Here is a 12,514-nt window from a genome sequence, read left to right as displayed (position 1 = left end):
TCCTTCACTGATCTCTCCGAGACCCGGCTCTCTCTCCCTCTCTCCACTCCTTCACTGATCTCTCCGAAACCCGGCTCTCTCTCCCTCCCTCCGATCCTTCACTGATCTCTCCGAGACCCTGCTCTCTCTCCCTCCCTCCACTCCTTCACTGATCTCTCCAAGATCCTGCTCTCTCTCCCTCCCTCCACTCCTTCACTGATCTCTCCGAGATCCTGCTCTCTCTCTCTCTCTGCTCCTTCACTGATCTCTCCGAGATCCTGCTCTCTCCCTCCCTCCACTCCTTCACTGATCTCTCTGAGACCCTGCTCTCTCTCTCTCTCTGCTCCTTTACTGATCTCTCCGAGATCCTGCTCTCTCCCTCCCTCCACTCCTTCACTGATCTCTCTGAGACCCTGCTCTCTCTCTCTCTCTGCTCCTTCACTGATCTCTCCGAGATCCTGCTCTCTCTCCCTCCCTCCACTCCTTCACTGATCTCTCCGAGATCCTGCTCTCTCTCCCTCCCTCCACTCCTTCTCTGATCTCTCCGAGATCCTGCTCTCTCTCCCTCCCTCCACTCCTTCACTGATCTCTCCGAGATCCTGCTCTCTCTCCCTCCCTCCACTCCTTCTCTGATCTCTCCGAGATCCTGCTCTCTCTCCCTCCCTCCACTCCTTCTCTGATCTCTCCGAGATCCTGCTCTCTCTCCCTCCCTCCACTCCTTCACTGATCTCTCCGAGATCCTGCTCTCTCTCTCTCTCTGCTCCTTCACTGATCTCTCCGAGATCCTGCTCTCTCTCTCTCTCTGCTCCTTCACTGATCTCTCCGAGATCCTGCTCTCTCTCCGTCCCTCCACTCCTTCTCTGATCTCTCCGAGATCCTGCTCTCTCTCCCTCCCTCCACTCCTTCTCTGATCTCTCCGAGATCCTGCTCTCTCTCCCTCCCTCCACTCCTTCACTGATCTCTCCGAGATCCTGCTCTCTCTCTCTCTCCACTCCTTCACTGATCTCTCCGAGACCCTGCTCTCTCTCCCTCCCTCCACTCCTTCACTGATCTCTCCGAGACCCTGCTCTCTCTCCCTCCCTCCACTCCTTCACTGATCTCTCCGAGATCCTGCTCTCTCTCTCTCTCTGCTCCTTCACTGATCTCTCTGAGACCGTGCTCTCTCTCCCTCCCTCCACTCCTTCACTGATCTCTCCGAGATCCTGCTCTCTCTCCCTCCCTCCACTCCTTCACTGATCTCTCCGAGACCCTGCTCTCTCTCCCTCCCTCCACTCCTTCACTGATCTCTCCGAGATCCTGTCTCTCTCTCTCTCTGCTCCTTCACTGATCTCTCCGAGATCCTGCTCTCTCTCCCTCCCTCCACTCCTTCACTGATCTCTCCGAGACCCTGCTCTCTCTCTCTCTCTGCTCCTTCACTGATCTCTCTGAGACCCTGCTCTCTCTCCCTCTCTCCACTCCTTCACTGATCTCTCCAAGATCCTGCTCTCTCTCCCTCTCTCCACTCCTTCACTGATCTCTCCGAGATCCTGCTCTCTCTCTCTCTCTGCTCCTTCACTGATCTCTCCGAGACCCTGCTCTCTCTCCCTCTCTCCACTCCTTCACTGATCTCTCTGAGATCCTGCTCTCTCCCTCCCTCCACTCCTTCACTGATCTCTCCGAGACCCTGCTCTCTCTCCCTCCCTCCACTCCTTCACTGATCTCTCTGAGATCCTGCTCTCTCCCTCCCTCCACTCCTTCACTGATCTCTCCGAGACCCTGCTCTCTCTCCCTCTCTCTGCTCCTTCACTGATCTCTCCGAGACCCTGCTCTCTCTCTCTCTCTCCACTCCTTCAAGGATCTCTCCCAAATCCTGCTCTCTCTCTCTCTCTGCTCCTTCACTGATCTCTCCGAGACCCTGCTCTGTCTCTCTGCTCTTTCACTGATCTCTCCGAGACCCTGCTCTCTCTCTCTCTGCTCCTCCACTGATCTTTCTCAGACCCTGTGCTCTCTCCCTCCCTCCGCTCCTTCCCCCAGGTGTATGCCTTCACACTGCTCCCGAGTTCCTCCCCCGCCCTGGGGACGCCCTGGAGCTGACCGGTATACCACAGGAGGTGTTAGTGGGACCACTTCCAGCACACGGACTGCAATGCTTCAAGAAGGAAGCCCAGCTTCAGCTTCTCAGGGTAGCAGAGGACAATGCACCCACATCCTGAGAATGAATAACGATACCTGTGCATAGCTCCCAGCCTGCGGAAAGGAGTGTTCGAAGACCAGGCCCTCAAATCTACCACCAAGCTCATGGTCTACAGGACTGTAGTGATACCTGCCCTCCTGTATGGCTCAGAGACATGGACCATGTACAGTAGACACCTCAAATCACTGGAGAAATATCACCAACGATGTCCCTGTAAGATCCTGCAAATCCCCTGGGAGGACAGACACACCAACATTAGCGTCCTCGACCAGGCCAACATCCCCAGCATCGAAGCACTGACCACAGTCGAGCAGCTCCGCTGGGCAGGGCCACATTGTCCACATGCCCGACACAAGACTCCCAAAGCAAGCGCTCCACTCGGAACTCCTACACGGCAAGCGAGCCCCAGGTGGGCAGAGGAAACGTTACAGGGACCACCCTCAAAGCCTCCCTGATAAAGTGCAACATCCCCACCGACACCTGGGAGTCCCTGGCCAAAGACCAGTCCGCCCTAAGAGGAGGAAGTGAATCCGGGAGGGCGCTGAGCACCTCGAGTCTCGTCGCCGAGAGCGTGCAGAAACCTAGCGCAGGCAGCGGAAGGAGCGTGCGGCAAACCTGTCCCACCCTCCCCTGTGACAGGGACTGTGGCTCTCGTATTGGACGGTTCAGCCACCTGAGAAGATTTTTTGAGTGGAAGCAAGTCTTCCTCGTTCTCGAGGGACTGCCTGTGATGATGTTGGCCAGACGTGGCCAAGAGAAACGGGCTGTCCAGCAGCTGCTCACCTGCTTGAGTTCCAGAATGCGTCTCGTCAGGTGCACTTTGTCGCTGTCGATACGGGAGGGTCCATCACCACGGCTCTGCTCTTCCTTAAATACAGGACAAAACTAAATCACAATCCTTGCATGGCACTGCAAGCGGATTTCGGGCAATAGGTCCAGTGGCAACAGGGAAAGTGGTCAGTCCCAGTCAGGGAGTAAGCTCACGGCCCAAAATAACCATCGACCCGAACCAAATCCAACCTCGTCACCTCTTCCTCACGGACATTCCACAATAGTCCGAGATAGAATACATCCAACTATCGAGGTGTGTGAGCCGGAAGTGAAGGACTGGTACTTATTCAGACTTTTACATCCACCACAGGGGGCACATGGGGCCTCGGTTTAATGTCTCATCCAAAAGGCGGCCCCTCCAACAGTGCAGCGCTCCCTCAGTACTGCCCCTCCGACAGTGCAGCACTCCCTCAGTACTGCCCCTCCGACAGTGCAGCACTCCCTCAGTACTGACCCTCCGACAGTGCGGCACTCCCTCAGTACTGCCCCTCCGACAGTGCAGCGCTCCCTCAGTACTGCCCCTCCGACAGTGCGGCACTCCCTCAGTACTGCCCCTCCGACAGTACGGCGCTCCCTCAGTACTGCCCCTCCCACAGTGCAGCACTCCCTCAGTACTGACCCTCCCACAGTGCAGCGTTCCCTTAGTACTGCCCCTCCGACAGTGCAGCACTCCCTCAGTACTGACCCTCCCACAGTGCAGCGCCCCCTCAGTACTGCCCCTCCGACAGTGCGGCACTCCCTCAGTACAGCCCCTCCGACAGTGCGGCGCTCCCTCAGTACTGCCCCTCCGACAGTACTCCCTCAGTACTGCCCCTCCGACAGTGCAGCGCTCCCTCAGTACTGCCCCTCAGACAGTATAGCGCTCCCTCAGTACTGCCCCTCCGACAGTGCAGTGCTCCCTCAGTACTGCCCCTCAGACAGTATAGCGCTCCCTCAGTACTGCCCCTCCAGTTTGTAATGACGATGAGAAGCCAGGGGTTACGTTTGCATTCCCGATGACCCTGGAATAGTGAGCTGTTTTGGCAGAGGCAGGCAGGACCCACGAGGGCTTGATGTGATACATCCGTATCGGGCGATAGATAGTTAAAGCGGCTACGTGCTGGATACATTCAAGTCTCAGTTCCTTGGAGTGAAGATGGGGGCCATACCGGGAGAAACAACCAGGGTGGGACCAACAGGGGCTTGACTGAGGAAAGGGGCATCAAACGTAGCGGTGAGGGAGTGCTTGAGCTGATTGACTCCAGCAGAAACAGCGCAGCCAATGGCGTGGAGTTCCTTCAGGAGTGGGTACAAAAGGAAGTGCAGTTGGGGGTGAGGTGGGGGAATGATTTGATGAGACACAACAGGAAGTGGTCGTAGGTGGCCTTTTCTGTGAACAAGACGTCGGGCGTGGAGAGGCCACAGGAGATGGCAAGGTGGAGGGGCTGACCATAAATATGGCTGGGAGAGTTGACATGGTGGCAGAGGTTAAGGGAGGACTGGAGGGCAGTGAAGTCGGGAAGGCACGGGGAGCTGAGATGGAGGTGGAGGAGTCGTCGCTCAGTGCGGAGGCCGAGGGAGGAGAGGAGGGAGGGTAACTCGGGGTGGGGTTTGTGGAGTAGGGGTAGACAAGAAAGATTCACAAAGGGGCGAGTGAGGTGGAAGGAGATGGGGAAGTGTCGGACACGGAGGAGTAGAGACAAGGTGTGACTTGCTGTGTTGAGAGACGTTGTGCTGCTTGTTACTGGACAAGTTATTCAAAGGCCGACACTCGAAGTCCAGAGATGGTGAGCTCACATTCAACCGTAGCAAATTGAGAATTTGAATTCAGTATAAAAAACGCCGGGATCAGTAACAGGGACCATGAAGCAGTCGGATTGTCGGAAAATCCCAACTGGTTCACTGATGTCCCTCAGGGAAGGAAGCCTGCTGCCCTTACCCGGTCTGGGCCTACATGTGACTCCAGACCTGATACGTCCTCACTACACAGTATAAATGCACACGAGGCCCATGCTTGAGAGAAGGTCAGTCTGTGACCTGTCCTTTATTCCTCAGCACTCAAGTGATGGAAGTGGGTGGAGCTTCCTCTTTTATACCTGAAGGTCCAGGTTCGGAGTGTCTCCCACAAGTTCACCCCCTAGTGGTCAGTGTTCTCACAGTGTACAACTTCGGTCAGATTATACATGGGTTACAATGCTGGTTGAATAGATGACAAGACCCAAACCAGCGGGTTTGCCTCATGCCACATTCACTGCCCACTGAAGTGAATGAGGCCACTTAGTGAGTCGGGAAACGAGGGACAGGCAATAAAAGCCATCCTTGCCCTTATCCTGGGAATGAATGATAAGCCCCGGCACTGCGAGAGATTGGTCTGGCAGGTGATGTAAGAACACCAGAATTAGGAGCAGGAGTCAGCCATTCGGCCCCTCGAGCCTGCTCCACCATTCAGCCCCTCGAGCCTGCTCCACCATTCAGCCCCTCGAGCCTGCTCCACCATTCAGCCCCTCGAGCCTGCTCCACCATTCGGCCCCTCGAGCCTGCTCCACTATTGGGCCCCTCGAGCCTGCTCCACCATTGGGCCCCTCGAGCCTGCTCCACCATTGGGCCCCTCGAGCCTGCTCCACCATTCAGCCCCTCGAGCCTGCTCCACCATTGGGCCCCTCGAGCCTGCTCCACCATTCAGCCCCTCGAGCCTGCTCCACCATTCAGCCCCTCGAGCCTGCTCCACCATTGGGCCCCTCGAGCCTGCTCCGCCAATCAGCCCCTCGAGCCTGCTCCGCCACTCGGCCCCTCGAGCCTGCTCCACCATTCGGCCCCTCGAGCCTGCTCCACCATTCAGCCCCTCGAGCCTGCTCCACCATTCAGCCCCTCGAGCCTGCTCCACCATTCAGCCCCTCGAGCCTGCTCCGCCAATCAGCCCCTCGAGCCTGCTCCGCCAATCAGCCCCTCGAGCCTGCTCCACCATTGGGCCCCTCGAGCCTGCTCCACCATTCAGCCCCTCGAGCCTGCTCCACCATTCGGCCCCTCGAGCCTGCTCCACCATTCAGCCTCTCGAGCCTGCTCCACCATTCAGCCCCTCGAGCCAGCTCCACCATTGGGCCTCTCGAGCCTGCTCCACCATTCGGCCCCTCGAGCCTGCTCCACCATTGGGCCCCTCGAGCCTGCTCCACCATTCAGCCCCTCGAGCCTGCTCCACCATTCAGCCTCTCGAGCCTGCTCCACCATTGGGCCCCTCGAGCCTGCTCCACCATTGGGCCCCTCGAGCCTGCTCCACCATTCAGCCCCTCGAGCCTGTTCCACCATTCGGCCCCTCAAGCCTGCTCCACCATTCGGCCCCTCGAGCCTGCTCCACCATTCAGCCTCTCGAGCCTGCTCCACCATTGGGCCCCTCGAGCCTGCTCCACCATTGGGCCCCTCGAGCCTGCTCCACCATTCAGCCCCTCGAGCCTGCTCCACCATTCAGCCTCTCGAGCCTGCTCCGCCAATCAGCCCCTCGAGCCTGCTCCACCATTCGATGAGATCACGGCTGATCTTCGACCTCAACTCCACTTTCCTGCACTGACCCATATCCCTCGATTCCCTTAATAACCAAAAATCTATTGATCTCAGCCTTGAATATACTCAACGACTGAGCCTCCACAGGCCTCTGGGGCAGAGAATTCCAGAGATTCACCACCCTCTGAGTGAAGAAATTTCTCCCCATCTCAGTCCTAAATGGCCGAGCCCTTATCCTGAGACTGTGACCCCTGGTTCCAGACTCCCCAGCCCAGGGGAAACACCCTCCCTGCATCTACCCTGTCGGGCCCTGTCAGAATTTTGTACATTTCAATGAGATCACCTCTCATTCTTCTAAACTCCAGAGAATATCGGCCTGGTCTGCTCAATCTCTCCTCATAGGACAATCCCCCATCCCAGGAATCAGTCTGGTGAACCTTCGTTGCGCTCCCTCTATGGCAAGTATATCCTTCCTTAGGTAAGGAGACCGACACTGCACACAATACTCCCGGTGTGGTCTCACCAGGGCCCGATATAATTGCAGTAAGACATCTTTATTCTTATACTCAAATCCTCCTGTAATAAAGGCCCACATACCATTTGCTTTCTGAATTGCTTGCTGTATCTACATGTTAACTTTCAGTGACTGGTGTACAGGGACACCCAGGTCCCTCTGAACACCAACATTTCCCAATCTCTCACGGTTACAGTAAGGTCTGGCCAGACGCGGAGGTATCAGTAAGGTGTTGCCCCCCCCCCAGGGGTGGGGTGGGGAGGGGGTCAGGGCCGCAGTAACAAGCGATCGGCTGCCCTCCCGCCCAGTAGGGAGAGGGGTCTGCACCGGACGGCTGAACTCGAGTACCCACCTGCTCACTGATCCAGGCCTCCAGCTTATCGGCCTTGCGGTGAAAATCGTTCAGCTCCTTGGCCGCTGCCAGCGCCTTCCTCTGATTGGCCGCCGTCTGCTTGAGGTGGTCCCACTGCTCCCTCAGTTGTTGCAGCTGCTTCCCAGTGAGGTCGGAGCCGGGGCTCGGCTGGCGAAGGAGGAGCTCTCCTGACTGGGAGGGAAACACAGGAGAGTCAGCGACTGAGCGGCACAGGATCACCTCTGCGACTGGGGAACGGGCATGGCTGGGGGCACCTACCGTGATTGAAGTGTTCTGTCCGCCCCGATCCACCGAAATTCAGCTCTCTGTTCTTTTTCATGGAGCGGGGCGGAAGTGTGGTCGGGTCGGAGCGACCGTCACTCCAAGTCCTCAGCGCCATGGTCCGCAGGCCCGACACGAGACTCCCAAAGCAAGCGCTCTACTCGGAACTCCAGGTGGAAACGTTACAAGGGACCACCCTCAAAGCCTCCCTGATAAAGTGCAACATCCCCACCGACACCTGGGAGGCCCTGGCCAAAGATCGCCCTAAGTGGAGGAAGTGCATCCGGGAGGGCGCTGAGCACCTCGAGTCTCGTCGCCGAGAGCATGCAGAAACCAAGTGCAGGCAGTGGAAGGAGCGTGCGGCAAACCAGTCCCACCCTCCCCTTCCCTCAACCACTGTCTGTCCCACCTGTGACAGAGACTGTGATTCCCGTATTGGACTGTTCAGTCACCTAAGAACTCACATTTAGAGTGGGAGCAAGTTCCTCGATTTAGAGGGACTGCCTGTGATGATGATGATGATGATGACGCATCACCATGTCTCTCTCCTTCAGTTAAAGAGGAGGGCCGCTGTGAGCTCTGCAAAGGTTTTCGTTCGGTCCACTGGGCCACCAGGGGGGGTTTCGCTCGGGCCAGCGGCCTGGCACCCAAGACCTGCCCGTCAGGGTGGGAAGATGGCCAGGCTGGCCCCGGACACCGCTCCAAAAATAAAGGAGGGCAGTTTACAAAATGGCGGCCCCTCCGCGGCGACCGAGCGCTGAGTCCTTACCGACCCGTGGCCGCCTCATTGAGGCTCTTATAGAAAGGGCCAATTTCTGCCCCAGGAAGTCTGAAGTGGGGCTTTCAAACTCTGCTATAATTAAAGGGTTAAGAATGGATCTCGGAACTAAAAAGGGCTTTTTGTAGTGGTGAACTTTACAAGCTGTGTGACCTGAGGACAATTATAAATAGCCAAACTGTTGAACCACAGGAGGCCCAGAGGGGCAGTTAAACAGGGCAAGGGGTCAAAAGTGACACGTTGGAAAAACTCCATTTGGCATGAGACATAGGCCAATGATTGTGTGACGCGAAAGAGAATTAGTCAATCAGCAATTGTGCATGCGGGCTTTGGGCCAATTAAACGGCATGGGGGGGAGGGGGGGTGGTCTGTGCACGAGGCTGACATGCATCATTAAGTGTATAAGAGGTTGCTTGGAACTTTGTATCATTGGAGAGGCCTGGTTACAGAGAACCATCAGGCAAACTCCCCACCGGTGCAAAATAAAGATTACCTGAATCTTCGAACCCAGACCTGGTGTTGCGTGTTTATTTTAAAGACTCCACTACAGATTCCAATCTACAGGCTCCTGTCCCACCTCAAGACACAAGGGTCTCTCGCCATCGCAGTCTGTCAATGCAGCTCTTGCTCAGCTCCAACATCAACAAGAACTCAGCACCTTTAATGTAGTGAAACGTCCCAACGCTTTTCACAGGAGCGTTATCAGACAAAATTTGACACCAAGCCACATAGAGAGCTATTCGGACAGGTTGGTCAAAGAGATCGGTTTTAAGGAGCGTCTTGAAGGAGGAGAGAGAGGCGGAGAGGTTTCGGGAGGGAGTTCCAGAGCTTGGGGCCCAGGCAACAGAAGGCACGGCCACCGATGGTGGAGCGATTATAATCAGGGATACTGAGGAGGGCAGAATTAGAGGGGCGCAGACATCTCGGGGAGGTGTGGGGCTGGAGGAGATTCCCGAGATAGGGAGGGGACGAGGTCATGGGGGGATTTGAAAATGAGGATGAGAATTTTAAAATCGAGGCGTTGCTTAACCAGGAGCCAATGTAGGTCAGCGAGCCCAGGGATGATGGGTGAGCGGGACTTGGTGCGAGTTAGGACACGGGCTGCTGTGATTTGGGTCACCTCTAGTTTACGTAGTTTATGTAGTGTCTAATGTGGAAGGCCAGCCAGGAGAGTGTTGGAATAGTCAAGTCTAGAGATAAGAAAGGCAGGGATGAGGGTTAAATGAAAGGGGAATAAATGTATATGGGGAACAGAGCAGACACATGAGATTAGAACTCCTATTTGTTATATATGCAGACTATAGATATACTCTCTGTGTAGTCACTGTATGTACTATCAATATACTGTGTATATACTATGCTGGCACCACTAGAGGGTGCAACTGGTGGAGACCGGGATTGCCTGCCCCTGTGGCAGAGGCTGTCCACCAGAAGGCAGTGCGGTGGGAGACCTGAGGGTCACCTGTATAGGTGTGCAGGGCCCAGTATAAAAGGCTGCCCACCATACTTGTGCCTCACTCTGGAGTTACGAGTAAAGGACCAAGGTCACTCCAGTTTGAGTACAACACATTGCCTCGTGGAGTCATTCATAAGTGCATTACAGACAAAACACTACTCATGTGGGGAATATACACCAACAGGGACTGGTTGGGCTCAACAACCTGTCTCACTGTCTACTTTCTGTGTAACTCTACGAACATATTATAAATAAGTGTAAGCTCTTACCTTGGCCAGTTTTGTCATGTGTGTCTCAAAGTCGGTGAGGTCTGATTGGAGAGTCTGGGCTAACTGGTCCCAGTCCTGCAGGAGATGTGTTTCAGTGTCGCACCCATCCTTCAGGTCATGAAGTTTGCCTCTGATCCAGGCTTCGGCCTAGAGTGGACAAAGCAGTAAACGATTATACTGGGGCACGCTGTCACAGGCACAAGCCCTGAGCTCTGGGTCATTTACACTGCCATTGCTGCACTCCAATCCAAGCGGCTCACCTTCAGGGGAGTGCGTCTGAACACTGGGAATTAAAGTCACGTGGCTAAGGTAAGGTCAGGCTCAATTTATACAGTGCTCCAGTTAAGAGTATGGTGTACAGCTTTAAAGAGCCGGTTATAGAAAGGACATTAAAGCCAGAGACAGCAGACAGTGTAGATTGGCCAGGGATAGGATAGGTCACGAGGACAGACTGGAGATACTGGGACTATTCCTAATGGAGCAGAAAAGGATAAGAGAGAATTTAGAATGATGCAGCACAGGAGGCCATTGGGCCTGTGCCAGCTCTGTGACAGAGCGATCCAATCAGTCCCACTCCCCCCTTTCCTTTCCACGTATTTATCCAATTCCTCGTTTGAAAGTCACTATTGAACCTGCTCCCACCGCCCTTTCAGGCAGCGTGTTCCCGATCACAACAACTCGCTGCGTAAAAACATCCTCCCCATCTCCCCGCTGATTTTTTTGCCGATCACCTTATCACCTTAAATCTGTGCCCCCTGGTTACTGACCCGTCTGCCATTGAGTGATTCCTGGGATGGGAGGGCTGTGTAGAATGGGCCGATGCTCTCTGGAGATTCCAAGACTGAGATCTCAGCAAAACATACAAGATTCTGACGGGGATTGACAGGATGGATTCTGAGAGGAAGAGGATGCTGCCATAGACAGTGAAAGAGGAGGTATTGGAGATACTGGATGGGATAAGAATTGATAGAGTGGGTACTAGAAAGGCTGGCTGTACTTAAAGTAGATAAGTCACCAGGAGCGGATGGGATGCTGAGGGAATTGAGGGCGGAAATCGCGGAGGTGCTGTCCATAATATTCCAATCCTCCAGAGATACAGGGTGGTGTCAGCGACCTGGAGAATTGTAAATGTTACACCCTTGTTCAATAAGGGTGTAAGGATAAACCCAGTAACTACAGGCCGCTCAGTTTAACCTCGGGAATGGGGGAGCTTTTAGAGACAATAATCAGGGACAAAATGAACAGTCACTTGGATAGGGGGGGGATTAATTCAGGAAAACCAGCGTGGATTTGTTAAAGGTGGAGTTTTTTGATGGGGTAACAGAGAGGGTTGATGAGGGTGATGCGGTTGACGTGGTGTACATGGATTTCCAAAAGGTATGCGACAAAGTGTCACATAATAGATCATCCTCCGCCTGTTCCACGACGACATGCAGGCCATGATCCTGACCGACGGATCCACTTCTGACCCAATCCACGTCCGGACCGGGGTCAAACAGGGCTGGGTCATCGCCCTAACTATTTACAATCTATATCAACAACTTGGAAGAAGGGACTGAGTGTAATGTAGCTAAGTTTGCTGACGATACAAAGATGGGAGGAAAAGCAATGTGTGAGGAGGACACAAAAATCTGCAAAAGGACATAGACAGACTAAGTGAATGGGCAAAAATTAGCAGATGGAGTATAATGTTGGAAAGTGTGAGGTCATGCACTTTGGCAGAAAAAAATCAAAGAGCAAGTTATTATTTAAATGGAGAAAGTGCCGCAGTACAGCGGGACCTGAGGGTATTTGTGCATGAAACACAAAAGGTTAGTATGCAGGTACAGCAAGTGATCAGGAAGGCCAATGGAATCGTGGCCTTTATTGCAAAGGGGATGGAGTATAAAAGCAGGGAAGTCTTGCTACAGTTATACAGGGTATTGGTGAGGCCACACCTGGAGTACTGCGTGCAGTTTTGGTTTCCATATTTACGAAAGGATATACTTGCTTTGGAGGCAGTTCAGAGAAGGTTCACGAGGTTGATTCTGGGGATGAGGGGGTTCACTTATGAGGAAAGGTTGAGTAGGTTGGGCCTCTACTCATTGGAATTCAGAAGAATGAGAGGTGATCTTATCGAAATGTATAAGATTATGAGGGGGCTCGACAAGGTGGATGCAGAGAGGATGTTTCCACTGATGGGGGAGACTAGAACTAGGGGGCATGGTCTTAGAATAAGGGGCCGCCCATTTAAAACAGAGATGAGGAGAAATTTCTTCTCTCAGAGAGTTGTAAATCTGTGCAATTCGCTGCCTTAGAGAGTTGTGGAAGCTGGGTCATTGAATAAATTTAAGACAGAAATAGACAGTTTCTTAAATGATAAGGGAATAAAGGGTTATGGGGAGCGGGCAGGGAAGTGGAGCTGAG

The 12,514-nt window shown here is 54.3% G+C and overlaps 1 protein-coding gene across 1 annotated transcript in view; it reads right to left on the bottom strand.

Moving 5' to 3' along the window:
- The window catches only part of LOC139255579 (spectrin beta chain, non-erythrocytic 5-like), a gene marked incomplete at its 3' end in the record, with an annotated part of 292,546 nt that overhangs the window by 59,473 nt on the left and 220,559 nt on the right, over window positions 1-12,514 (bottom strand). The window contains exons 4-6 of the mRNA XM_070873953.1: window positions 10,109-10,255; window positions 7,324-7,515; window positions 2,936-3,019 (exon numbers count right to left, since the gene is read on the bottom strand). Of these exons, the coding sequence (XP_070730054.1) occupies window positions 2,936-3,019; window positions 7,324-7,515; window positions 10,109-10,255 (423 nt within the window). The remainder of the gene's footprint in view (window positions 1-2,935; window positions 3,020-7,323; window positions 7,516-10,108; window positions 10,256-12,514) is intronic.

This window comes from Pristiophorus japonicus, unplaced genomic scaffold, assembly GCF_044704955.1.
Source record: "Pristiophorus japonicus isolate sPriJap1 unplaced genomic scaffold, sPriJap1.hap1 HAP1_SCAFFOLD_613, whole genome shotgun sequence".
NCBI classification, from domain to species: Eukaryota; Metazoa; Chordata; class Chondrichthyes; family Pristiophoridae; genus Pristiophorus; species Pristiophorus japonicus.
The sequence above is the reverse complement of the archived record's forward strand: the minus strand, read 5'-3'. Positions and strand labels throughout refer to the sequence as shown.